At 60.4% G+C, this 25,443-nt stretch overlaps 4 protein-coding genes across 6 annotated transcripts; 3 read left to right on the top strand and 1 right to left on the bottom strand.

Annotated features, from left to right (window-relative positions):
- The first annotated feature begins 1,013 nt into the window (after positions 1-1,013).
- Positions 1,014-7,231, top strand: TBL3 (transducin beta like 3). Its single transcript, XM_012441856.2, has 22 exons — positions 1,014-1,154; positions 2,647-2,698; positions 2,784-2,879; positions 2,963-3,010; positions 3,100-3,241; positions 3,325-3,409; positions 3,496-3,666; positions 3,754-3,829; positions 3,910-4,003; positions 4,092-4,273; positions 4,374-4,515; positions 4,625-4,683; positions 4,780-4,883; positions 5,380-5,527; positions 5,619-5,849; positions 5,920-5,990; positions 6,070-6,226; positions 6,297-6,355; positions 6,513-6,616; positions 6,704-6,775; positions 6,868-7,026; positions 7,105-7,231. The coding sequence occupies exons 1-22, from the start codon at positions 1,114-1,116 to the stop codon at positions 7,212-7,214; spliced, it is 2,403 nt and encodes an 800-aa protein (XP_012297279.2). The 5' UTR covers positions 1,014-1,113; the 3' UTR covers positions 7,215-7,231.
- NOXO1 (NADPH oxidase organizer 1) lies at positions 7,113-12,057 on the bottom strand. 3 transcript variants are annotated; one of them, XM_064362347.1, is made up of 10 exons: positions 11,221-12,057; positions 10,563-10,770; positions 9,677-9,768; positions 9,502-9,582; positions 9,222-9,297; positions 8,909-9,086; positions 8,560-8,744; positions 8,353-8,466; positions 7,984-8,101; positions 7,113-7,903 (listed from the first exon to the last, which is right to left on the bottom strand). In XM_064362347.1, exons 3-10 carry the CDS (start codon positions 9,740-9,742, stop codon positions 7,591-7,593), a joined length of 1,131 nt encoding a protein of 376 aa, XP_064218417.1. In that variant the 5' UTR covers positions 9,743-9,768; positions 10,563-10,770; positions 11,221-12,057; the 3' UTR covers positions 7,113-7,590. The 3 variants fall into 3 exon arrangements, with proteins under 3 accessions (XP_064218417.1, XP_012297281.1, XP_012297282.1); XM_012441858.3 differs by lacking the exon at positions 11,221-12,057 and having other exon boundaries at positions 9,677-10,573; XM_012441859.3 differs by lacking the exon at positions 11,221-12,057 and having other exon boundaries at positions 9,222-9,294; positions 9,677-10,573.
- A 735-nt stretch (positions 12,058-12,792) lies between these two features.
- Positions 12,793-15,190, top strand: GFER (growth factor, augmenter of liver regeneration). The gene is made up of 3 exons (XM_012441860.2): positions 12,793-13,053; positions 13,299-13,495; positions 14,377-15,190. Exons 1-3 carry the CDS (start codon positions 12,793-12,795, stop codon positions 14,537-14,539), a joined length of 621 nt encoding a protein of 206 aa, XP_012297283.1. The 3' UTR covers positions 14,540-15,190.
- Positions 15,191-18,213: 3,023 nt separating this feature from the next.
- On the top strand, positions 18,214-21,635 carry SYNGR3 (synaptogyrin 3). Its single transcript, XM_012441803.2, has 4 exons — positions 18,214-18,312; positions 20,059-20,296; positions 20,702-20,844; positions 20,932-21,635. The coding sequence occupies exons 1-4, from the start codon at positions 18,214-18,216 to the stop codon at positions 21,139-21,141; spliced, it is 690 nt and encodes a 229-aa protein (XP_012297226.1). The 3' UTR covers positions 21,142-21,635.
- Positions 21,636-25,443: the final 3,808 nt, after the last annotated feature.

The raw sequence follows: 25,443 nt of genomic DNA, 5'->3' as shown, positions 1-25,443 counted from the left end.
AGGAGTGAGCCACTGCACCCGGCCTGGCCCAGTTACTTTCTACCAGACTGTTCTACCAGCTTCACAGCCAGTAGCACAAATGGCTCAAAACCGTGAATTCGGAGTAAAAGCCAACTCCTCCCAAGGCTCACAGGCAACGGCATGGCTTTTGCCCTCTGCACCCACTCCCTGCAGCCACCCAGCTTGCTGCCACTCAACGCCTGGCACCCCCAGCCCAGGGCCTGTGCCATGACCATTCCTCAGCACCATTCGTTCCCAAGGTCACCATAGGGCTCCCTGCTTCGCGAACTTGTGTCTGCTCAGGCGTCACCTTCTCAATACAGCCTCCTCCGGGGTCCCCTCCACTCCATCCCTTCTGTTTTTTTCCACAGCGCTCAGCAACTATGACTCTTCTCCCGTTCAGTTTCTTCTCTGGTGTTCCCCAAGTGCCAAGAACAGTGCTTTGCACACAGAAGGTGCTCAATATATGCATGCCTTTGAGATTACACGGTTTATTCATTTTCCTGTGTTATTTATCATGACCCACACTGCAAGCCCCGAGGCAGGGTCAGGTTCACCGCTCTAGGCTTGGACCTCACCTGACTGCTGCTGCCCCAATTCCCAGAACGCCAGAGAGCAGGAGTAAACGCTGGCTACGAATGCCTTTTTATACTGCTATCAAAAGGCCAGGCTGGCCAGGCGCGGTAGCTCTCGCCAGTAATCCCAGCACTTTGGGAGGACAAGGAGGGCGGATCACCTAAGTTGGGAGTCCAAGACCATCCTGGCCAACATGGTGAAACCTGTCTTAAAAAAAAAAAAAAAAAAAAAAAAAGGCCAGGCTACGGCGATGTCACCCACGCCTGTTTACCCCCACCTGCCCGCGCAGCAGCGTCACGGCTCACGGCCCACCCTCCAGGCCGGACACGCCTCCGCCCGCTTCCACTTCCGGATGCAGCCGCCATTGCCTGCAGCAAAGATGGCGACAAGCGCGCTGCCCCGGTGACGTCACAGGGGTAGTACGTGGTGACGCCATCGCAGCGCGCCGGAAGTGCGGAGCTCCGTGCCAACCTCACTCCTCACGCGGCGGAGGCTGCAGGGGTTCTAGCCGGTTTCGGCGGGAGCGGCAGCTGCGAAATGGCAGAGACCGCGGCCGGAGTGGGCCGCTTCAAGGCCAAGTGAGCTCGGAGCGCTGGGGCCACGCGGGGAGGGAGCCGGGTTCGCAGCAGGCGTAGCGGAGGCGCGCGTGGAGTGGGCGCCCATTGGGGTCTCGGAGGGGAGAGGCTATGTGTGCGCCGGCCCGCGGGGTCGCGGAGGCTGCGATGATACCAAGTGGGAGAGCAGGCCCCGACTGCTCTCGGGGAGGACAGGGACCTAAGCCCGGGCGCAGCAGCGTGGGCTCAACGAGAAGCCGGCTGTGGGGTGAAGTGGGGACCAGAAGTCCGGATGAGGGGAGGGGAGGGCTGAGCGTAGGTCGGGGCTGGTCCCGGCAAACGGCGGGAGACGAAGAACCACCTCTAAGCAGTCAGCCTGGGGACTTACCACCCGCGAACCCTCTTCTCCAGGGAGCAAGGAGACAGCAGGAGAGGGGCAGATCTGCAGAAGCCCAGGAGTCCCTCAGTCCTGTGCCCTGTCACTCCCCAAGCCTTTGCTGAACGGCACTGCTGGTGCCTCCGCCCTGGCAGCGCAGTCTCATGAGATTATCGTTTCTATTGGTGGCTGTGGGGCTTTGGTTGTGCCTAGCACTGGTAAAGGAAAGCCCCTGGCTGACAGCACCGCCGTAGGAGGGTTCAGGGGCTGAGGGGTTGCTTTCTTCTTGGCTATCAAGCTTCCAGAAGCGCACTGAGCCAGGCCCTGACATCTGGGAAGGGAAGCCCAGGCCGCACACAGGGGACAGGGGGAAGATAAGAAACCTGTCCCAGGGGCTGGGAAAGGAACCATGGTGGGCCATGAGAGGAAAGAGAAGCAGAGGCAAGGTTGTCAGAAGCCCTTCTGGAGAAGGTCTGGGAGGCATGTGGACAGAGTGAGGGTCTGACGTGGAGCAGTGACATCTTCAGTTATGTTCCGAAAGGCACCTAGCAGCAGGGTTTAGACGTAGGTAGGGGGCCCAGTGAAGTGGCCAGAGATTGTGATGGTCTGGATCAGGTAGAGGCAGTGGAGAGGGAAGGAGGAGGGGCAGGGTGAGGTCACAGAACTGACAGCTGCTCATGGGACCTGGACTCTGGGTAGGCCTGGGGACAGAGGGAGGAGCCAGGGAGGGGAAGAGGTATAGCAGATCTCAGGGATGAAGATGTTGGGAGGTTGTGCTCTGGGCTGCTACCCAGGCTTGGCTACCCACTGCCAGCAGGGGTGGCCCCAGGGACTCACCTGGCTCTCGCTGAGGAATCCCTGGGAGCCCTGGAGTGTTGGGTTTCCTCCGCCTGACGCAGGCCCACCCCCTACTGCCTCGAGGATCACCAGCCAGCTCTGAGTCTCTGCTTCTCAGTGACTTGGGAGTGGCAACAGCCCCCTGCGGTGCTGCTGGTTCCACCCCCTGCCCCATCCCTGCTGTTGCCCTGAAACTCAAGGGCAGGGGCCATTGTGGTCACCTCAAGAGGAACACCCAGCAGAGGGCTGGACCCTGGGGATCGAGGGGGTGGGTGGCGCTAACTGCCCCCACTCTTTCTTTAGCTATGTTGTGGAGCGCAAAATCGAACCTTTCTACAAGGGTGGCAAAGCACAGGTACAGGTCTGGGGAGGGGTGGGGGGGGCAGCCAGAGGCTGCGGGGGTGTCAAATGCTGCCTGGCTGAGACCCCTTTGTCCCCAGCTGGACCAGACTGGCCAGCACCTCTTCTGCGTCTGTGGCACCAGAGTCAACATTCTGGAGGTGGCCTCAGGGGCCGTCCTGCAGAGTCTGGAGCAGGTGAGGGCAACCTGAGTGGGTGAGGGGCAAGTGGCGGGGCCAGTCCCTTCACACAGCCCTCTGCACACTGCTCTTTCCCCTAGGAGGACCAGGAGGACATCACTGCCTTTGATCTCAGCCCTGATGATGAGGTATGCAGGGTGGGGTCCAGTGGGGACTGAGTCCTGGAAGGTGCAAGGAGGGTGTTGCCACCCCTCTGCTGACCTGTATCCTCCGCTAGGTGCTGGTGACAGCCAGCCGGGCGTTGCTGCTGGCTCAATGGGCCTGGCGAGAGGGCAGCGTTACCCGCCTTTGGAAGGCGATACACACAGCCCCCGTGGCCACCATGACCTTCGACCCCACCTCCACGCTGCTAGCCACGGGTAGGGCCCTGCTGGGCAGGTGGGTGGCAGGCACAGATGGAAGGTCTTTGGGCGTTCCAGCCCCTCACCTTGCTTCCCCGCAGGCGGCTGTGACGGGGCTGTGCGCGTCTGGGACATTGTGCGGCACTACGGGACACACCACTTCCGAGGCTCGCCTGGTGTTGTGCAGTGAGTGTGAGGGGAATGAGCAGGGTGAGGGAGAGTGCAGAGGCACCCCCAAGCGGCTCAGCTCACCCGTCCTGTCCCACCTGCAGCCTGGTGGCCTTCCACCCAGACCCCACATGCCTGCTGCTCTTCTCCGCGGCCGCGGACGCCGCCATCCGTGTGTGGTCGCTGCAGGATCGGTCGTGCCTAGCTGTGCTCACTGCCCACTACAGCGCTGTCACCTCACTGGCCTTCAGTGCCGACGGCCACACTATGCTCAGGTCAGCAGCGTGCCCTGGTGGGGGGGGAGGCTGGGAAAGCGGGGGCCGAGGCTAAGACTTGACCTCAGGTAGCTGTTGCTCCCGCAGCTCCGGCCGTGACAAGATCTGTATCATCTGGGACCTTCAGAGCCACCAGGCCACAAGGACTGTGCCAGTGTTTGAGGTAGGGACGCTTGGAGGCCAGGCCTGGTAAGTTGGGTTTGGGGGGGGGTGTCAGCAGCCTGTGACCCAGTTCGTCTCCAGAGTGTAGAGTCCGCTGTGCTGTTGCCAGAGGAGCCGGCATCTGAGCTGGGTGTGAAGTCCCCAGGCCTGCACTTCCTGACAGCTGGCAACCAAGGTGCGTGGGGCCGGGCCACAGGCAGGTGGTAGGGGCTGGGGAAGGCCTGTGAACCTTAGGGTCTCACAGCCTGTCCCCACGCCCCCAGGCACTCTGCGTGTGTGGGAGGCAGCTTCTGGGCAGTGTGTGTACACGCAGGCCCAGCCGCCGGGCCCTGGGCGGGAGCTGACCCACTGCACCCTGGCCCGCACCGCCGGCCTGCTCCTCACCGCCACTGCCGACCACAACCTGCTGCTCTACGAGGCTCACTCCCTGCAGCTGCAGAAACAGGTGCACATCTGCCCCTGCCTAGCCTGCGGAGGGGTTGTGGGTGCCAGCCCTCCTCTTGCTGGGTCCTGGCTCACATCTCCTGCTTCCTGCCCCTGTATAGTTTGCTGGTTATAGTGAGGAGGTCCTGGATGTCCGGTTTCTTGGGCCTGAGGACTCCCACATCATCGTGGCCTCCAATAGTCCCTGCCTGAAAGTGTTTGAGCTGCAGACATCAGCCTGCCAGATCCTCCATGGCCACACGGGTGAGTGGGGCCAGCCCACCTGACACCCTGGGACCCACATGGGTCCCTTGCTTGCTTCCCTTCCCCCGTCTTGCCCTGTGACCTCTACCTCCCCCCAACATGTTTTCAGATATCGTTCTGGCTCTGGACGTGTTCCGGAAGGGGTGGCTCTTTGCCAGCTGTGCCAAGGTGAGGTGCCCTGAGATGTTGGGGCAGGGGCACTAGGTGGGGAGGCCACACGGTAGGCCCACAGACCAGCCTCTCTCCTCCACTCCCTGTCTCCAGGATCAGAGTGTCCGAATCTGGAGGATGAACAAGGCTGGCCAGGTGGTCTGCGTGGCTCAGGGTTCCGGCCATACGCACAGTGTCGGCACCGTCTGCTGCTCTAGGTAGTGAGTGAGTCGGGGCTGGGCCCGGAGTGTCAGGGAAGGTGGATGTCCAGGCCTGCCAGCAGGGGCTGCTGCTCAGGGATATGAGGAGGTGGCAGCTTTGAGGCTCCAGCCCAGACGTGTGGAACAGAACAGGATGGGGGAATCCCTAGGTGCCTTGGGGGCAGTCCTCAGAAGTATCCCTGGCAAAGTAGTTAAAGAGGGAGGGGCACTGGGGCAGAGAGAGGGACTCTGCATCAGGCCCAGGTGGAGAGTGGAGGCCTGCGTGTGGGGCTGGGGTCCTGTGGCTGAAGCTAAGTCACCAGGTGCTGCAGGTGGACAGCGTAGGCAGGGCTTGGTCCTTCAGGTGCCTAGAGGTGACCCAGGCCAATCTGCATCCTGGGACAGGCCCTATGGTCTGAGCCGGGGGCTCCCAGGCTGGCCCCGTTGGGAGCTGTCCATCAAGGCTGGCCGGGACCCAGCTGTGTCTCCTCCTCCCTACCCTGTTGGGCCACAGGCTGAAGGAGTCCTTCCTGGTGACGGGCAGCCAGGACTGCACTGTGAAGCTGTGGCCCCTTCCCAAAGCCCTGCTGTCTAAGAACACAGCCCCAGACGGCGGCCCTGTCCTCCTGCAGGCCCAGACTACTCAGCGCTGCCACGATAAGGTGAATCCGTAGCCACTGGGGTGGGGGTGTGGCCCAGCCCTTGCTGGCAGGGGGATGGGGATGCTGAGCCACCACCTGCTCCCATTGCCAGGACATCAACAGCGTGGCTGTTGCCCCCAATGACAAGCTACTGGCCACGGGCTCACAGGACCGCACGGCCAAGCTCTGGGCCCTGCCGCGGTGCCAGCTGCTGGGCGTCTTCTCAGGCCACCGGCGTGGCCTCTGGTGTGTCCAGTTCTCAACCATGGACCAGGTGCTGGCCACAGCCTCAGCTGACGGCACCATCAAGCTCTGGGCGCTCCAGGACTTCAGCTGTCTCAAGGTAAGCAGCGCTCCAGGCCCTCCACGCCTCCTGCCCTGGTGATATCTCATGCCCTCCCTCAACCTTGCAGACGTTTGAGGGGCATGATGCTTCCGTGCTGAAGGTGGCCTTTGTGAGCCGGGGCACACAGCTGCTATCCAGGTGAGTGGGCTGGGGCGGGGCAGTGATGGGGCCAGGTGGGGAGCTGCCTGTGCTGAGCCTCTCTGCACCCCAAACCCAGCGGCTCAGATGGCCTCGTGAAGCTCTGGACCATCAAGAACAACGAGTGTGTGCGGACGCTGGATGCCCACGATGACAAGGTCTGGGGGCTGCACTGCAGCCGGCTGGATGACCGCGCCCTCACTGGCGCCAGCGACTCCCGAGTCATCCTCTGGAAGGTTGTGGGCCTGAGGGTAGGGAAGAGGCGGGGTGGCATGGGGGCCCCATCTGACCCCAGTCTCACCCCAGGATGTAACCGAGGCGGAGCAGGCAGAGGAGCAGGCCAGGCAGGAGGAGCAGGTGGTCAGGTAAAGCCAGGGCAGTGGCGCCTCTCCCAGCATCACCCCTGCTCTGTGCTGTAGGGAAACTGAGGCTGAGCACCAGGCCCACCGCCTGCTGACTCCGATAGCTCTGCCTGCAGCCCCAGCCAGCGACCCTCAGTGGCCTCTCCTCCCCTCCTGGCAGGCAACAAGAGCTGGACAACCTGCTGCATGAGAAGCGGTACCTGCGGGCGCTGGGCCTGGCCATCTCCCTGGATCGGCCCCACACCGTGCTGACCGTCATCCAGGGTCAGGGCCCACCCCTGGGGGTGAGGAGCCGGGTCTCTGGACCACTGGGCTCTGCTTTCCCCAGCTCAGCCTTCCCTCTTCCCACAGCCATTCGGAGGGACCCTGAGGCCTGTGAGAAGCTGGAAGCCACCGTGCTCCAACTGAGGCGAGACCAGAAAGGTTGGGGGCCGGTCAGGGTGGGTGGCCCGGTGGGCAGGGGCCAATCATGGTGGATTGACCGGGCGAGAGGATGACGGTCCTGTCGTCCACAGAGGCCCTGCTGCGCTTCTGCGTCACGTGGAACACCAACTCGCGCAACTGCCACGAGGCGCAGGCCGTGCTGGGCGTGCTCCTGCGGCACGAGGCCCCCGAGGAGCTGCTGGCCTACGGAGGAGTGCGTGCAGCACTTGAGGCCCTGCTGCCCTACACTGGTACGCAGGCACAGCCTGGGGTTGGGGACATCCCGGGGGATGTGTGGATACCCCCCGACCTCCCTCTGTCCTCCCCAGAGCGGCACTTTCAGCGGCTCAGCCGGACACTCCAGGCCGCCACCTTCTTGGACTTCCTGTGGCACAACATGAAGCTGCCTGTGCTTTCCCACACCCTGGGAAACCCATAAAGGCGCCCTCTCCTAGCTGGCTGCCTGTCTCTCCAGTCCATCCCAACCCCCTGGGGAACCCACAAAGGCGCGCTCACCTAGCCAGCTTGGTCTCTTTGGGCTCCAGTCCAGACCCCATCCTGGCCAACACCCTACCTAGCCACCCAAAGGGGCACTGGAGCCGATGGTCTCGGTCCTGCTAGCCCATCCCCACACCCTGGCCTGGCAGAGACCCGGCTGAGCAGGCTGAGACGGCAGGGGTCATTCAGAACAAGCTTTACTCAGAGGAACAGCAAATCGCCCCCTCCCATCCCTGCTGGCCAGGGAGATCCGCCCTCCCCACTCCTCCCCGGCCCTGGGATGGCTCAGTCCGTCCCCCCCGTGGGGATCCTCGCGCTCACTGCTGTGTTGTAGCGTGTGGCACAGGGTCCACGCACCCTCCATGGGGGCCCTGGCGCCCTGGGTGCCGCTCCAGGGCCCTGCGGGTGATGGTGCAGCAGCGGCTCTGGATGGTGCCTGGTGAAGGTCGGGTGGGGATGGTGGGGGTGGGGACGGTGGGGGCAGGGGCAGTGGCCTGGGAGGGTTCGGGGGAGCCCTGGGCCTCATCCACTGAGTTGTCTCCTTGGTGCAACCCCGTCCCACTCAGGAGCGCACCCAGCCCTTCAGGCCGCAGCACCACCGCAGGGAGGAGGCCCGCCCGGTCGCCGTACCTGTCAGGGGTAGGGGCGGGGGGGTGTGGTTAGGGCCCCGCCGCCTCAGCTAGGCTGCCCTGCCCATGCCCACTCCTCACCTGCAGAGCCACCAGCCTCGATCTGACATTTTCAGCACGTGCACGCGCGCCCCAGCGGGCACAGACAGCTCATCTGCACGGCTGCCCTCATAGGCACAGGAAGCACAGAACTGGGGACCTGGGGGTGGTTGTTTGGGGTCACCATTGGGCCGCAGAGGCCAGGGCCCTTACCCTTCTCCGGATTCTCGTGGCTTGAGTCTGCTGACGCCGGGACCGCCCTAAAACCGGTTCAGGGTTTCCTGTAGGTTCAGTGACCAAGCACGGGCTCCGGGGCCCCATCAAGCCGCCCTTCCCGCAGTGCTTCTGGCCCAGTTTTGCCACATGGTCCAGCCGTAGTGATGGCATGAGGGGTGGGGGTTAGGCACATACCACTGCTCCCTAGAGACAGGCCTCCTTCGCGGTCCTGGCCCGCAGCCACCTCCTCCAGGTAGGGCGCTGGAAACCAAGCTGTCTGCTGATCCTGGTTCTCCACCAGCCACCAGCCTGTGCACAAGAGGTGGGTGGGGACTCAGATCTTGAGGCTCTCGGGCGTACAGGGGCAGAGAGGCGAATCCCTGGGTTCTCGGCGGGCCCTACCGGAGGGGTGCCGCAGCAGCACATCCAGGGTCTCCTGGGCCCGCACCTGGAAAGGCCGGTCCTGTGTGTCCTGAGTGCAGAAGGACTGCAGGCAGCGCAGGCTTTGAGCCTCCAGACTGTGGATGGAGAGGCGGCCGGCAGCACGGGAGAGAGGTGGCTCCACCGGGGTGGGCAGGATCACCCGGCTAGGAAGGGCAGCCCACATGGGTTAGAGGTAGGCAGATTCCAGGGTGAAACTAGGCGTGCCACGCCACCCCAGCAAGACCGCCAGCCTCCCAGTCTGCTGCTCTTCACTGGCTGTAACCCCCACCTTGGACCTCCCCCCAGCTCCAAACGCTGAGTCAGGCACCTGCCGGGTGGCAGTGCAGGCTCCAGGTCCAGAGGTTGTGGTGCGAAGAAGCCTGTGATCGCCGGGCTCCGAGCCACATGCTCTGCAGTCGCCAGCAGCCTCTGAGAATAGGTTTCCAGCAGCTGCAGGCGTGCCAGGCCGCGGCTCGTGCGCCCCCCGCGTGCCAATAGCGGTGCATCTAAGGACACCACAAAAACGTACTGTGAGACCCCGCTTCGGGCTTCACTGGTCCCTTGAGCCACAAACCCACCCCCACCCCCCCACCCCCAGCAAGCCACCGCCTTCCCTGTCCCCGGACCCAGGCTGGCCTGACCGAGAAGCTTTGGGAGAATGCGGTCGGATTTCCGCAGCAGGCCCGCCTCCACCGGGAAGGTCTCCTTGAGGGTCTTCTGAGGGCAGGAACCGGGGCATCAGTCTCCCAGAGCCCACTGTGCACCCTTAGGAGGGTGGGGTCCTTCACCCTGATGGCAAGGGCTGGGAGCCTCAGGCAGGATGAAGGGCCTCCAGTTAGAGTCACTGACAGGTCTTACACTGGTAGGTACTCAGGCGGGGAAGCCTCAACCATGGCATTAGGGTGGCCCAGGGTCACTCACCTTGAGCCGCCTGAATTCCTCCCAGCTCCTGCGCACAAAGGTGTCGCTGCCGTCTGACCAGCGCACGGAAAAGGCAAACGTCTAGGGGACGTAAAGTTGTGGGTGCCTTGGAGATGCTGATCGAGGCACCCCCTTCCTATTCCTTAGGGCCACTAGAGACGCAGCTAGGTCTTACTTGGAGCCTCTTGATCTGCACCAGAGCTGCCCCTCGTACTGAAACTGGGTATCGGGGGCCTGCCATGGCTGTGGCCTTCAGGTTGCAGACTCCTGAAATGGGTAAGGATCCCTGTGCTCCGGAGGGCTCTGGGGCACCCAGGAGCCTGGCTGGCTGGGCTAGAATCCTGGCAATGCCTCAAGCCTGTAGGGTCCTTGTGGGGCTGTCTCAGCTGAGTTCTTTGAAGCTTTCTTCTTGTCCCCCAAGCCCAAGATCTGGGAACAGTAGCACAGGGATTGGGGGACTTCCAGGCAGAGCTGCTAGGAGGAAGAATGAGCGTCCCGGCCTAGAGGCGTACAAGACTAAGGGGCAGAGGGTGGGAAGAACTGCTGCCTGGGGCCCTCCTGCCTGACTCTGGCCAAGGGAGGAGGGAGGAGAAGGCGGGGCCCATCAAAATGCCACCAGTCCTGCCCACGTCTCTGGATTCCCCCACCCTTCGAGGTACTTGGCCTGGTGTAACCTCCTGCCAGGGTGCGCCCAACAACTCTGTCTTAGAACTGGCCTGGGGGTTTCTGTGCAGAACCAAGGACTCAGTGTTCAAGGCTTTAAGTGCTTTGTCTGGCTTAATCCTAATGCTGGAGGAAAGGTCTCTTAATGTTCCTAATTCACAGAGGAGGAAATGTGTGCTAAATATATAATTATTGTGAGTTTTTCTGTATATGTTGGGGGAGGGGCAGACCTCACAGGCTCACCCCAGGGGTTCCCCTGCAGTGAGGAGACTTGGGGTAAGAGAAACAGGGCCCATCTGTGTAGTCACTGGCACTTGAGGGGTGAGGGGTGGTCAGGGAAGTGGTCACCAGGACTGTTCTGAGAGCCACCTCTCAACTCATGATTTACCGTGACTTACTGCAAACGCCGCCTAGTCAGAGGCTCGCCCAGTGCCACACCTCTCTGGCTGCTTCCTTATAGTTTGAGCTTCGGAAGCCACATTCAACCTTGGCACACAGTGGCTCTTCCTGGTGCTGGAGCCACCAGGTCTGTGTTGGGATGCCCCTACTCCAGCCCCTTCAGGGAGCGGTCAGCCTCTGGGGCATCCCTCCAGGAATCTGCCTTGGCTGCAACAAAGGGCCTTTGTGTGTGTCTCACCAGCACTCTCTGAGGCCCTCAAGCTGTCCCTGGTCTTGGCATGGACTAAGAACACCTGCTCACATAGGGCTGATTTGCAGGGCACCCCCAGCCAGCTCTCACCTTCTCCCTGTCTCAGCTGAGGGCCCCAGTGACCTGGTGGTGAATCAACCCAGGGGAGACTTTGCTCTCCTGGAAGACAGTGGAGAAGCTAGGGAGGATTTATTCACAAGCAGAAGCCTAGAGGAATTCTGAGGCCCCTCCACACCCCAGCTGACACAGCCTGCCCCACACCACATCAGCCCTGGATCCTTCCCACTTTTTTCTCTCCTACCCTCTTTTCTTACCTGAATGGTAAGAAAACCACCCTACCCTCCATCCATATCCTCCTCACTTGTCCCTACAAAATCCACTCTAAGGTCGAGTTCGGTAGTTCTCACCTGTAATCCAAGTACTTTGGGAGTCCAAGGCCGGGGAACTGCTTGAGCTGTCTGGGCAACATGATGAGACCTCCAATATGTACCAAAAAATATATACAAAAATTAGCCGGGTGTGGTGGCACGTGCCAGTAGTCTCAGCTATTTGGGAAGTTGAGGTGGGAGGATCACTTGAGCCTAAGCAGTCGAGGCTGCAGTGAACCATGATTGTGCCATTGCACTCCAGCCTGGGGAACAGAGCAGGACCCTACCAGAAGAAAGAAAAGAGAAAGAAGGAAGGGGAAAGAAAGAGAAGGGGAGGGGAGGGGGAAGGGAAGGAAGGAAAAGAAAAGAGAAAAATCCACTCCCCGTAAGAAAGAAAATCAAAAGAAATCCACTCCCCATATGATAGCCAGAGGAATCTTTGCAGCAAACTGAAATGGGATCAGATTGGGTAGCCTTGCCCAAAATTGACTGACAGCTTCCCCCTACCCTTAGAATAAATTTCCAATCCCCGCAGCTGCTGACCAGGTCCTTCATGGGCCCACTGGCCTTTTTGTTCCTGCAAAACGCCAAGACCCTGCCACCTTGAGCTTGGTCTCAAAGGCGCTCCTCAGCTGATTTTTTATCCTTCAGGCCTCTGCCCAAGGGTCACCTCGGCCTTCCAGATTTACCCCGCCCTTGCACAGCCCCACCAGTTTATACGGGAACATTCATGAGCGTGACTCGTTTTTGTTTTTGTTTTCACGTCTTGACCATTGAATTATGAACAGAGGAGGTCAGGCAGCAGAGCCGTGTTCCCTGCTCTGCCCAGTACCTGGAACAGCGCTTGGAGCAGAGCGGCCATTGCAAAAATAATAGCGGAATGGTTGAATGAACGCAAGGAGGCAGAGGAATCCCAGAGGTCGCTCCAACTGGGAGCCCGACCCCTCATCCAGGTCGTAGGATCAGTGGCAGCCGGGGACGCGCCGAGAGCCAGAGGCTCTCTGAAACCCTCGGCAGCTGCGCCCCGCCCCGCGTTGCCAGGCGCCCGTTGCCATGGCGCCGGGGCGGGGCCGCGAGCTCAGGGCCCTAGCGCGCGCCGCACCTTGTGCGGTCACGCCGGCCCCGCGTTGCCAGGGCTCCCAGCACCCGGCGGGTGGACGCGCCCCTCAGCGGAGGGCACAGAGCGTGGCCGCGGGCACGCAGGACGCTCAGAGCGGAGCGATGAGGGCGTCGCGGGTCGCGACACGGACTTCGCCTGGGCCTCAGCCCAGGTCCACAGCATGGCCGCGGCGCACCTTCCGCCACACTCTGCTGTTCTACCGGAGGAGGCGAGAGCGCCGCCACGGACTGCGCAAACCCGGCGCGGGTCGCGGAGCGGCTGGATCCTCCAGCTCCGTCCCCTCTCAGGCCAGCGCCGCGGCCTGTGGCTCCGCCTCCACCCGGGCCCGCTGGCCGGACCCCGCCCCCGACTCCGCCCCTAGCCCCCTCTCGGGTCCGGCCCCCGCGAGCACCGCGCGCGCCTCCGGCTCGTATTTTTGCGCTCTGGCCTTGAGGCCGACCTGGAGGCTCATCTGGAGGCCGAGCTAGCCCGGCAGACCTTGCGCGGGCAACATGGCGGCGCCCGGCGAGCGGGGCCGCTTCTATAGCGGGAACTACTTCTTCCTGCCCGGTGGCGCGCGCTCCGAAGTGATGGACGACCTGGCGACCGACGCACGGGGCCGGGGAGCGGGGCAGAGAGACGCGTCTGAGAGGTCAGCCCCGACGCCAGCCCAGGCGCCAACCTCCGATTCTCAGGTCGCCGAGGACGTCTCCCGGAGACGGCCGTGCCGGGCCTGCGTGGACTTCAAGACGTGGATGCGGACACAGCAGAAGGTGCAGATCCCTGCCCGACCTCCCCCGCCCCCGCCCAGGTGCCCCAGCGGAGCTCCCCAGGGTTGCCTTTCCCTGAACCTTGTCCCCCAGATAGGTCCGGCCTTACAGTCTTCATCCGCGTTTGGGCTGGATCGTCTGCAGGACTCTGGCCGGAGTCCACTGGGCCACCGGCTGGGCCGTGCAAGGGGGGAGCTTTGGGCGCTTCTGTTCGGAGAATGAACTCACTCTCGGTCGGCCTTCCGCAGCGGGACAGCAAATTTAGGGAGGACTGCCCGCCGGATCGCGAGGAACTGGGCCGCCACAGCTGGGCTGTCCTCCACACCCTGGCCGCCTACTACCCCGACCTGCCCACCCCAGAACAGCAGCAAGACATGGCCCAGTTCATACATTTATTTTCCAAGTTTTATCCCTGTGAGGAGTGTGCTGAAGACCTAAGGAAAAGGTAAGATGTGTTGGCAGGCATCAGAGCTTTGCACTGGAGCCTGGGCCTGGGGCTCCTGACTGACCTTATAGTGGGGAACCTAGAGAAACCTGCAGAGGTGGCAGAAGCTTGCTGAGGAGCAGGGACCACCAACAGGTCAGGACTGGGGCTATCTGAGCCTCCTCCTCTTGTCTCAGAGGCCAAGCTGCCGGGATTTGCTGCTGGCAACTGCTCTCCCACAGCCACAGGTCTCCCAGGAAGGGCTTTCCTGCCTTGTTTGGCACCAAAGGCAGCTCCCCGCAGGTTAGGGAGGACTCCACTTTGCCTGACTTCTGGACTGCTGGTATTAAAATCTTGGAAACCCACTACTTTTGCTCCCAAGAGCCACCGCTTCCTCACTGAGGCAGCCAAGAGCCAGAAGTGGCCCTTGCAGGTGTTTCTAGGCCAGACATGTGGGGCAGAGCTGCCATTGTTGCTTTCAGCCTGGGCAGTCAGAATGAGGTCTCTTGCTGACTGAGGCATCAGAGCCTCAGGTGCTAAGACTCAAGTCCAGTTTTCAGTTACAAGGCTGTGCCCAGCCCCAGCCAGTCCACACTCTGCCTGGGGCCAGGGACACTAGATGCCGCCTCCTGGGTGTTAGGAGCTTGTAAAATTGCTAGGTCTGTGCTGTAATATTTTTCTTTGAGGCCCTGTTGGTGTTTCAGCAGCCCTGGGAGTTCACCACACCCAGGGAGCTGCAGGGTCAGGCCTGTTGTGAGAATTCCCATCCCTTGGAGCATGAGGGCATTCCGAGGTGAAGCGCACAGCAGTGGCCCAGCTCTCTGTCCTTGAGAGCAGACAGAGCTGGCAGGGGCAGTGGAGCCGCTGCGTCCTCCCATTCTTCACATGCTCTCCCTACGCAGGCTGTGCAGGAACCAGCCAGACACCCGCACCCGGGCATGCTTCACACAGTGGCTTTGCCACCTGCACAATGAGGTGAACCGCAAGCTGGGCAAGCCTGACTTTGACTGCTCAAAAGTGGATGAGCGCTGGCGTGACGGCTGGAAGGATGGCTCCTGTGACTAGAGGCTGGTCAGCCAGAGCCCATGGGACAGCCAGCCAGGGCCCTTGCAGTAGCCTGGTTGGATAGGGGCAGGGCACTCATTAAAGTGCATCAGGCCCAGAGCCTGTTGTGCCTCAGTTGAGTGGTCCCAGGACACTACCCGGGGGGCCCTGCCCCTCTCAGGTTTGGAACAGAGAGGCACCCACAGCAGGCACCTGCTGGCCTCCTCCTCAGTGGAGCCCCCAAGGAGCAGCAGCTGAACTGCAGGTGAGGGAGGCCGGAGGAGCCTGGGCTGCCCCTTGCCATTCAGGATGTGGCTTCCTGCTCACCCCATGCCCTGGTGCCTCACTCCTCACACAGGAAGACTGGGCCTGGTTGGGCAACCCCGTGCCTGTCCCTGGAGCCCGGGCCGTTGCCTTCCCACTGTGCAGCCAGGGATGCCCGCAGGGCCCCTGCCCCCCATGGCTCTGTGCTGCTCACTTCATGGACTGAACTCTCCACTCTGCTCAGTCCCTACGGGAAAGCTCAGGTGGGGTTTGTCTGAGGGTCCACCATCCTGCCCACTCCCTGCCTGGCTGATGCCTGCCAGCATTGTGCCATGCCTGTCCACAGGGGATTTGTGCTGCCCGCTTCTTCAGAGTTTGAGGTCCAAATAAAACATTGAAGTGACTGAGGACCTTGGCTTCGTGTGCTTTGTGCTGGGGCCTATAGCAGTGCACGGGGCCTGCTCTGTCCTCCTGTGCTCAGCTGCATTTCCTGCTGGGGTCCTGGTTCCTCAGGAGGAGAGGGAACAGCAAGGACGCTGATTGGTTGGGGAAGAGGGGGCCAGAGTAGCTGATATGGGGGTTCGAGGAGTACAGGGAGGCCAGACAGCATGAGGCCTCCCAGGCCCCAGAAGGGCCATGGCTTTTGCCCCCAGCTCTTGTGACAGTAGGTTCTTGGCAGGAAGTGATGTGGCTTTGAAGGGTCCTCTGGCTGCTGAGCTGGGATGAGGCAGGTAAGGGTGGAGCAGGGGGGCTGGCGAGGAAGCTGGAGCAATCCCTGAGTGACCCCAGAGAGGAGACTCACCCTCATGTTGGGGGCCGACGTGGTGTACACTGGGGAGAGTCTGAGAACCCTGAGGTGAGGATGGAGTCCTCGGAGACTGCTGGGCACTGCTGTGTGTGTTGGAGACAGAAAAGTCTATGAGTGCAGCGAGTAGGGGGTGACTGGGACCAGCCTTTGGGCCTCCTCAGCCAGAGCAGCTCAGCAACAGTGTCTCCTGTGGCCATAAAGCTCCAGGGACCTCTATCCTGAGGCCTGTGTGGAGGGAGCTGCCATATCCCCCACCAGATTGGTCCTGTGGGGCTGCTGGCTTCTGTAGAGGCTGCCCGGGGGGCCATGTGGCACAAATGAGAGAGGGGAGATGGGGTTCGGCCAGAGAGAAGGTGCCCCTTCCTCACCCAGACTCAGCGCTTCTCTCTGGCCTTTTTCGAGGCCTGTGAGTGCCTCAGGAACCAGCCGGGTCCTCTGGTGAGGCTGTGGTCAGCTCAGGAACGCACTGCCTGTATCTGCTGTCCTTCCTAGCTGCCTTACTTCCCTTTTTCCCTGTCTTCCTTGAAGTTTCACTCCCAAATAAAACTTTTCACTTTGACTCAGAGGCTGTTGAGGGCATCCAGGCCAGTGGAACTGAAGTTCAAGGAAAGGTTCTAGCTCAAGCTAGTGTTCCAGAGCTGTTGACACGCAGACCAAAAGAGCCAGCACAGAGGGAGGAGAGACCGCCCCCCCACCACCAGGATCAAGCCCTGGGCTCCTAAGGCTCACAGGTCACAGAGGAGGGGCCCATGAGGTAGGAGGAGCACCAGGAGGGAGGAGGATCTCCAGGTGGGGTGCAGTGGCTCACATCTGGAATCCCAGCACTTTGGGAAGCCAAGGTGGGCAGATCACTTAAGATCAGGAGTTAGAGCACAGCCTGGCGAAACCAAAACTAAAAATATTTTAAAAATTAGCCAGGCATGGTGGCATGCCTGTAATCCCAGCTACTCCAGAGGCTGAGGCAGAAGCATCACTTGAGCCTCTGAGGCAAAGGTTGTGCAGTGAGCCAAGATTGACCCACCGCACTCCAGCTTGGGCGACAGTGCAACTCTGTCCCAAAAAAAAAATTGAGCTGACAGCAGCATCAGACTTGCCCTTGGGATTGGCACGGAGAGGTCAGTGGCAACCTTGAGTTTAGGTGGCAGTGGGAGCTGATTCTGCCAGGTCTCAGAGAGAGAGAGAGGAGGGGTGGTGCAGGCAGAGGATAGAAAACTCAAGTTTGCTGCTCAAGGGAGCAGTAACTGCCGGCAGCTGGAGGGGAGGTGGGGTCAATAGTGTTTGGCTTTTTAGGAGAAAGTGTAGCATGTCTGGGTGCTGGTGTTAAGTGATGAAGTAAAAGAAGAAAATGAATGACACAGAGGGGAGGCCTGGGGCCAATGGGTGAGACGGGTCGGGATCGGACGCGCAGTATGATGGATTTGAAATCCAGTGAGTGGCGCCTCTGGCAACACCTGCTCCGCCCGACTGTGCCCAGCTAGACTGAAGAAAGCTCCAGACCAGAACCAATGGGCTCCAGGGGGGCTGGCCAAGGCAGCACCGCCTGTACAGCAGGTTCTCGTAGCAGGCAGCTGGGTTGTTTATTTCCGTCTGAAGAACAGGGTGGTAACAGACTCTGCCTCTACAGGTGATGCACTTGGTGTTGTAAATTCTCAGTCAGTGCAGACGTCTCAATGCTCTAGACAGAAACCTAGGAGTCATCTGAACTTCCAGCCCGGCAGGAACGTGAGGGGAAGGACCCTGTTGCACCCAGGGCTGGGGTCTGGAGGGGACCCAGCAGGGGGCAGCCAGGCACCAGCCCCACCCAACTGCTGGTCTCTGACGCCTCTCCCTGCCCTCGATTCCAGACTAGGTGCTGCAAGTGCCCTAGGGAGATCCAGGAGTAGGGAGGGCATTGGGAGCGCCAGCACCTGGCCACGGGCAAGGGGCAGAGACACCAAAACCGACACTCTCATCGGTGCTGGCCACGGTGGCCCTCCTCGTCCCTCAACAGGTGCTCCCGGGGTGGAGGCCTTTCTTTCCACCAGACTCTCCCAGCCCGAGGCTAGAACCTGCTGAAGGACCAGCTAGAGCACTGTGGGGGGCCATGGGAAAGACCCCAGTTGCCCATCTGGTCTTCCTGGGACCAGGGCCAGGGAGCCAGTCCCCTCTCCCGAGGGTTGGGGAAAGATGCTGGAGCCCGTGGACCTCCTACTCCTTCATTTCCTCACCCAAGGGCCCTTCGCAAAGGAGCGGGTTCCTTTTCCTGTCTGTCCTTCCGGCTATGGCAAAGTCTGCGCCCAGAGCCCTCGCCCCCTTACCCCGGGGACCTGGCTGGCGGGTTCCTGAGGATGGTCTCGATCTCAAGATCGGGGCAGGCAGGTGAGGGTGGGGGATGGGAGGTGGGCTCGGCGGAGGGAGAGGAGGGCCCTCTCTCCGAGCGCGTGGACCTAGTGAGGGGCGCGGGCTCGGCCCCGCCCCGTCCCGCGCGCCCCCGCTGCGGCCGGCGCGCGCTCCCGGGAGGCGGCGACGGCTGCAGCGTCGGTAGCATCAGCATCAGCATCAGCGGCAGCGGACTCGGGCGGGGCTGGACGGACGGACAGGCGGACAGAGGGCGCCGGGGGCGCGCATCCCGCCCGGGCCGGCCATGGAGGGCGCCTCCTTTGGCGCGGGCCGCGCGGGGGCCGCCCTGGACCCCGTGAGCTTTGCGCGGCGGCCCCAGACCCTGCTCAGGGTCGCGTCCTGGGTGAGTGGCCCCTGCGCGGGCCCCCACTCCCGCCCCTGCCTCGCGACCCTCATGCCCCTACCCGCCCCCTGACCCCTGCTTCTCGCCCCCCAACCTCACTCTCATCCTTGCCGGCCCCTCCCCCGCCGGCCTCAGGTTGGGGTGACGTCACCGGGCAGGGCGCGCCCACCTGCGGGCGGGGGAGGGGCCCACGGCGACGGAGAGGGACCTTGAGAGGTCACCGCCGGTGGCCCTTACCCCTGCCTCCTCCCCGGGTCTAATTCCAGTCCCTTTCCGCAGCCCTTACTCCTGTTTTTCCTGTTCTTGTGACCTGGAAGCAGGCTCCGGGTGGGGACGGGATTCACCGAGGGGCAGAAGGAGGGGGCTACGGGAACCGAGAGAGATCGGGCAGCGCCTCCCCTTTACCCTGCACACACACTCTCCGGGCTCCTTGGCAGGGAGCCTGTCCCCTGGCCCCCAGGTCCAGCTGTGAGTTGAGGGAGGAGAGGTTTGGGCTGGGAGGGCTTCCTGTCGGCGGTGGTGTGGTAGGCAGGTTTGGGGCAGCCTAGCCCACTGGGGTGTCTCTGGGAGGGCCCTGCTGCTCCTTCCTGCCCTCTGGCAGGGGAGGTGGCAAGTGGGTGGCGGAGCTCTGGGTTTTGTCCAGGTGGTGACCTCGGCGCCTATCTTGGAGGAGGGCGGTGCCCACGGTGAGGCAGGGGGCTTTGGTCTCCCCTTCGAAGTGGCTCTGACCAGACCGGGAGGCAGGGCGCTGCGTTCCAGTATGAGCTCATGTCCCGACTTGTGGCCCACTCCTGGGGGGACAAGTGCATGTCCTGGCTTCCCCCTCACCTTGGTCTCTCGGAGCTGGAGCGGGAAAAGATCGAAGGGATGAAGGATGAGGTTGAGGCTGGAAGTCTTTTCTTGGAAACACAGGGCTGCCCCCTACAGCGCTGGTTAAAATGACTGCGTTCCCCACTCATTCCGCCGCTGCCTGCCTCCTGGAACTGGTGGGCAGGAGGCACTGAGGTTTGACTGACTCCCAGAGGTCAACGGTGTCATCCTTTCAGGCCAAACACTTAGGGGCGATATTAATAATCAGTCACGTGGGGGCCGTGATGCCTCAGGTGCCCACCACGTGCAGAAAGCTGGGTGGACGTCTCTGTCCCAGAACTCCAGGAGTTTTGCCCGTCACCCTATTTGCATGCTAGAAACAGGCCAGACAGCTCCCAACCGCGCAGGGAGCAACAGCCCCGCTGCCCACATGCCCTCCTCCCGGCCCGCTCTGCCCGCTCCACTCCTACCTCCACTTCGCCCTGCCGGCGCCAGCCTGGGAATCATGGGCCCAGGTGAAGGCTCCTGTTCCCACACTCTTGGGTGGGTTCTGAGGGGACATCACGGGCCCAAGCGGTGCCCCGCCTTTTGTCACCCTTGCATTCCCGGACACTTCCCCTTTGGAGCCCCTATGTCCCCATTTATAAAGAGGGTAAGAACAATGGAGATCCCATGGGGACTTTCTGATGATTCGGTGAGGGAACGCATGTAAAGTGACGGTTTAGGACAATGCCTGGGCACAGTATATGCTAACTAAACGGTCCGTGTTGTCAACAATTACTAAATACGCGAGGGTTTGGGGAAGGAAGAGGTGACCATGCCCCCCATCCAGATACCGGCCTGGGAACGCAGGGACAGGCCCGGGGGCGCGGGCGCTCCCGGTGGGCGACGCAGAGGTCGGTCGCCGCAGGGCCCTGAGCACCGCGCCGCCCGCAGGTGTTCTCCATCGCCGTCTTCGGGCCCATCGTCAACGAGGGCTACGTGAACACCGACAGCGGCCCGGAGCTGCGCTGCGTGTTCAACGGGAACGCGGGCGCCTGCCGCTTCGGCGTCGCGCTGGGCCTCGGAGCCTTCCTCGCCTGCGCCGCCTTCCTGCTGCTCGACGTGCGCTTCCAGCAGATCAGCAGCGTCCGCGACCGCCGGCGCGCGGTGCTGCTAGACCTGGGCTTCTCAGGTGGGCGGGGAGCGGGAGGCTGGGGCGGGGCCTGAGGCGGCGAGCGTCAATGGGCCTTCCGGGTGGGCGGGGCCTGGGCGGGGCCAGCCGCTGGAGTTTCTAGGTGGGCGTGGCCTGAGACGGCGAGAGTCCGTGGGCCTCCTGGGTGGGCGGGGAAGGGGCGGGGTCTGGACGGGGAGAGCCGAGGGAATTCCTAGGTGGGCGGGGGCGGGGCCTGGGCGCGGAACGCCGCTGGCGCTCCGGGGAGGGCGGGGTCAGCGGAGAGGAGGGAGGCGGGGCCTCGCGCCACGTGGCGAGCCCAGGCGAGGCGCCTCCAGCCGCGTGCCTGCCGACCCCTCCTCTTCCGGGAGAGGACGCCGTGGGCCCCTTGTGGAGCGCCGCCCTGACCCTCCGTGCCGCCCGCAGGACTCTGGTCCTTCCTGTGGTTTGTGGGCTTCTGCTTCCTCACAAATCAGTGGCAGCGCACGGCGCCCGGGCCGGCCACAACGCAGGCGGGAGACGCGGCGCGGGCCGCCATCGCCTTCAGCTTCTTTTCCATCCTCAGCTGGGTGAGTGCGGGGCCTGGGAGGACGGGGCGAAGGGGCGGGGCGCTCGACCGATCCCTGCTGACCCTGGCTGACCCCGCCCCCGCGCAGGTGGCGCTCACGGTGAAGGCCTTGCAGCGGTTCCGCCTGGGCACAGACATGTCGCTTTTCGCCACCGAACAGCTGAGCGCCGGGGCGGGCCAGGCCTACCCCGGCTATCCGGTGGGCAGTGGCGTGGAGGGCACCGACACCTACCAGAGCCCGCCCTTCACCGAGACCCTGGACACCAGCCCCAAAGGGTATCAGATGCCCGCCTACTAGTGGCTGGCAGGCACAGACCAGGGCTCCAAGGCCACCCCACCAACGCCGGCCCCAAGGTCTCCGGGACCTCCCTTGGGTCCTTCCAGCTCAGCGCCAGGGACAGAGTGGGTGGCCACTTTGGGCCATTCGGGGCCAAGAGGGGGTGGCCCCTCGAGTGCCTGGGCTGTCCCCTGCTGAGTTCCCCCAGTCCCTCAGCACCTGGCCCCAGGCCTGAGGTCCTGAGAAGGGGATAGCACCGTCCAGGACGTGTGTTCCAAGCCGCGAATGGACTGGCCTGGGGGAGCATTCCCCTCTTGGGCCAGCCACCCTGCGGCTCACCTGCCCACTCCAGTGGGGTCAGAGGTCCAGCTGCCCTCTACGATCAGGTGCAGGCACTGCCCAGGACAAAGCAGGTGCAGGGCAAAGACACCACTCTCGCCCCGAGGCTGGGGCTCCTTGCCACTGTTCCCATCCCATGTCCCTGTGGGTAGTGACTGTCTCGCTTTTGTCATGGTGATGCGTCCTGTCCGGAGCAGCTCTCCACTCTCTCTCACAGGCTCATAGAACAGCCCGGCCCTGTCAGTGTTGTGATCGTGGTCCTGTCTTCGGGTTTCACCTCCTAGTGCCCCACAAGCCACTCCTCTGTCTGTGGTCCTGGCCCCTGCCCAGGTGTGGGTGGTTCTAGCTAGGAAGGCACAAGTTAGCTGCGGGCCTGGACACCAGTCCTGTCTAGGCCCTTCAGTAAGACCTTGTCAGGGGAGGTGAAGGACACCTGGGTGCCAGGCAAGACAGGCCCCCTCAGCAGGAGAGAGGCCCAGAGGCTCCAGCTGGCCACTGTGCCCCAGGAGACGGCCCCTGCGGTTCCCTTTACCTTGGCTTCCTGGACCAGTCCCTGCCTCTCCACCTGCACCCCACTTCCTGGCCCAGTCCCAGGTTGGAGTCCCTCTGCGTAGCTGCCTACTCATGCGTTGCTCAAAGCTGGCTTTTCACATTAAGTCGACAGCAAACACGGTTGCCACATTTCATCAGACAGACAGACACCTCCCTCTGGAGTTGCAGTTGAGTGACAACCTTGTTACATTGTAGCCTAGACCAATTCTGTGTGGATATTTAAGTGAAATGTTTACAATTTTTGTATATATCGCTCTCTCTCTCTCTCTCTCTCCCCCTCTCCTGAAAGACCAGAGATGGTGTATTTTCAGTGTCCCATGTTCTGACTGCAACTTCTTTACAATAAAGACTGTAACTGAGTTGACTGTGACTTGGACACTCCCAGAATCATTTCTACCTCTGCCCTTCCTGGTGCCAGGGATTGGGATCTGAGAGGCACCAGGGCCCACAGGAGGGGACAGGAAGATAGAGGCCAAGCTGACTCCCAGGCTCTGGAGGCCCCAGGTCCATAGGTCCCCACCACCACATATCACACTAGTCTGGTTCTCTGGAGAGACCCCTTGCTTTTTTTTTTTTTTTTTTTTTTGAGAAGGAGGCTCGCTGTGTTGTCCAAGCTAGAGTACAGTGGCACAATCTCCACTCACTGCAACCTCCGCCTCCCAGGTTCAAGCAGTTGTCCTACCTCAGCCTCTGGAGTAGCTGGGATTACAGGCGACTGCCACCACACCCAGCTAATTTTTATATTTTTAGTAGAAACAGGGTTTTGTCATATTGGCCAGGCTGGTCTCAAACTTCAGACCTCAAGTGATCTGCCCACCTTGGTCTCCTAAAGTGCTAGGATTATAGACATGAGCCACAGCCTCTGGCCTGTTTTTTGTTTGTTGAGGGAAAAACAAAAACAAAAGCAAATAAAAAAAACAAAAAACAAAACCAGATGCCCAGGCTGGAGTGCAGTGGCAAAATCTTGGCTCACTTCAGCCTCTAGCAGGCTGCGATATCTACCTTCCGGGCTCATGTGACTCTCCCTGCTCAGCCTCCTGAGTAGCTGGAACCACAGGCATGTGCCATCATGCCCAGCTAATTTTAAAGTATTTTGTAGAAACGGAGTCTCCTTATATTGCTTAGGCTGGTCTTGAACTCCTGAGATCAAGTGATCTTCCCATCTCAGCCTCCCAAAGTGCTGGGATTTCGGGTGTCCATCCGTGATAATTTCACTCTTAATGTCCCAGCACTCTGCAATGCTGATGAGTGATGGTAATGCTGTTGGTACCATTTGCATTGTTTATAAGTTATCCTTATCTAGACAAGAATTTTTTGTCATTGACCGTGCTTGGTCCTTGATGGTTTGTTTTTCCCCTCTTGGTGTTGAGGGGAGCAGTCACTATTCCATGTCCTCTTCTCAGCACCTTCTGTTCCTGGGACTCCCGTGAGATTTACTGTGCAGCGTCCAGAGCTGGGTCCCTATTCCATGGCCACGCCCCTCCCCATTTCTCACAGTACCTTTCGCAGTTACATCCTGGGGAGATTTCCTCAGCTTGGTGGTGTTTACGTTTCAACCTATCTATATTGGGATTTTTGTCTCAATTACTTTTTATTCCTAGGATTTGTTTTTTGTTGTTGTTGTTTTTTGAGACAGAGTTTCGCTCTTGTTACCCAGGCTGGAGTGCAATGGCGTGATCTCGGCTCACCGCAACCTCCACCTCCTGGGTTCAGGCAATTCTCCTGCCTCAGCCTCCCGAGTAGGTGGGACTACAGGCACACGCCACCATGCCCAGCTAATTTTTTGTATTTTTAGTAGAGACGGGGTTTCACCATGTTGACCAGGATGGTCTCGATCTCCTGACCTCGTGATCCACCCGTCTCGGCCTCCCAAAGTGCTGGGATTATAGGCGTGAGCCACCGCGCCCGGCTTGTTTTTTTTTTTTTTTTTTGAGGTGAAGTTTTGCTCTTCTTGCCCAGGCTAGAATGCAGCAGCCCGATCTCGGCTCACTGCAACCTCCGCCTCCCAGGTACAAGTGATTCTCCTGCCTCATCCTCCTAAGTAGCTGGGATTACAGGTACGTGCCACCACGCCCAGCTAATTTTTGTATTTTTTAGTAGAGACGGGGTTTCTCCATGTTGGTCAGGCTGGTCTCCCGACTCCCGACCGCATGATTCTCCCGACTTGGCCTCTTCCCAAAGTGTTGGGATTACTAACACTTTGCTGGGCCCATTCCTAGGATTTCTAATTGTTTTTTTTTTTCATAACCTGCTGGTTGAGTGAAGCACAGCTAAGAACCATCTCTGGAGCCAAAATACTGGGTTTGCCACTTTCTAGCTCGGTCATCCTGGGTACATCTCTCAACCTGTCTGTGCCTCCAGTCCTCCTTCTGTAAATCTTCACGGTTCCTGTGGCGAGGGAGGATGAGGACTCTGTGGTTAGGCATATGGAGCTTGCAGCAGTGCTTGTCACAACTGCCACTGCAGTGTTGCCTCACATTCCTCTCATTCTTGCTCCTTCTTGTGAGTAAACCCCCATCTAGGCACGCAGGAAGGAGAGCTAAGCAGATCCCAGCACAATTATTGCCTGAAGAATATCTCAGTTTACGGTGTTACTACTCAGTTATGTCCTTCATATGATCCTTTATATATAATCATATATTAGTTTATAGAATTAGTGTCTGAAGAATATCTTACCACTCAGTTATTTCCATATATATACACACACACATATACACACACACACACACACATATATACAATTATATCTTAGTTCATAGTTGGAGGAGTGCCTAGAGCAGACACAGTACAGAGCATGAATTAAGGGATAAACAGCTATACATATATAAGCATATCTTGCTTACAGTCAGAGGAACCTCTAGAGCAGACATGGTGCAGAGCAAGATTTAAGAGAAAAACAGTTATACCAGGACAAGACTCTATGGCCCAGGCGGTAGCATTCAGTATAGTAAAGATACCCGCTGTATGGCAGGCTTGGAGCAAGAGCCACTCGTCCTGAAAAAGGAGTTGTAGGACCTTGTGTCCAGTTCTTGTGGAAGGCTGCCCTCAGACCGGGAATCCTGCGAGCGTCCGAGGGCTTAAACCCCTCCGGTATAATCTCGCCTTGGTGACTGTATAACTTGTCAGCTGTGTAGTGTGGGTAACCCCCCATATAGGCACCGAGGAATGAGAGCTAAGCGGAATTCTGGCACAGTTAGGGCTTGAGGAGTGTCTCACTTTATAGTGTTACTACTCAGCTATTTCCTTTTATATGATCCTTCATACAATCATATATTAGTTTATAGAATTAGGGCTTGAAGAATCCTTTTATATAATCCTCTATATATAATCATATAATAGTTGATAGTATGAGTGCCTAAAGAATATTTCCCTACATATATACCTATAATTATATCTTAGTTTATAGTCGGAGGAATGCCCAGAGCGGACACA

Source organism: Aotus nancymaae, unplaced genomic scaffold, assembly GCF_030222135.1.
Source record: "Aotus nancymaae isolate 86718 unplaced genomic scaffold, 86718_ANA_hifiasm-v0.15.2.pri h1tg000049l, whole genome shotgun sequence".
Classification (NCBI taxonomy): domain Eukaryota; kingdom Metazoa; phylum Chordata; class Mammalia; order Primates; family Aotidae; genus Aotus; species Aotus nancymaae.
Note: the sequence above shows the minus strand (reverse complement) of the source record. Positions and strands in the feature narration are given on the sequence as shown.

Coding starts and splice junctions, on each gene's coding strand:
- TBL3 (XM_012441856.2), top strand. CDS start 1,114: ATGGCAGAGACCGCGGCCGGAGTGGGCCGCTTCAAGGCCAA. Junction 3,242..3,324: donor CTCCACGCTGCTAGCCACGG/GTAGGGCCCTGC, acceptor GCTTCCCCGCAG/GCGGCTGTGACGGGGCTGTG. Junction 5,991..6,069: donor GGCACACAGCTGCTATCCAG/GTGAGTGGGCTG, acceptor CCCCAAACCCAG/CGGCTCAGATGGCCTCGTGA.
- NOXO1 (XM_064362347.1), bottom strand. CDS start 9,742: ATGGCAGGCCCCCGATACCCAGTTTCAGTACGAGGGGCAGCTCTGGTG. Junction 9,583..9,676: donor TGCAGATCAAGAGGCTCCAA/GTAAGACCTAGC, acceptor TACGTCCCCTAG/ACGTTTGCCTTTTCCGTGCG. Junction 8,745..8,908: donor CCTGCACTGCCACCCGGCAG/GTGCCTGACTCA, acceptor TGCCCTTCCTAG/CCGGGTGATCCTGCCCACCC.
- GFER (XM_012441860.2), top strand. CDS start 12,793: ATGGCGGCGCCCGGCGAGCGGGGCCGCTTCTATAGCGGGAACTACTTC. Junction 13,054..13,298: donor GGATGCGGACACAGCAGAAG/GTGCAGATCCCT, acceptor GGCCTTCCGCAG/CGGGACAGCAAATTTAGGGA. Junction 13,496..14,376: donor GCTGAAGACCTAAGGAAAAG/GTAAGATGTGTT, acceptor CTCCCTACGCAG/GCTGTGCAGGAACCAGCCAG.
- SYNGR3 (XM_012441803.2), top strand. CDS start 18,214: ATGGAGGGCGCCTCCTTTGGCGCGGGCCGCGCGGGGGCCGCCCTGGAC. Junction 18,313..20,058: donor TGCTCAGGGTCGCGTCCTGG/GTGAGTGGCCCC, acceptor CGCCGCCCGCAG/GTGTTCTCCATCGCCGTCTT. Junction 20,297..20,701: donor GCTAGACCTGGGCTTCTCAG/GTGGGCGGGGAG, acceptor TGCCGCCCGCAG/GACTCTGGTCCTTCCTGTGG.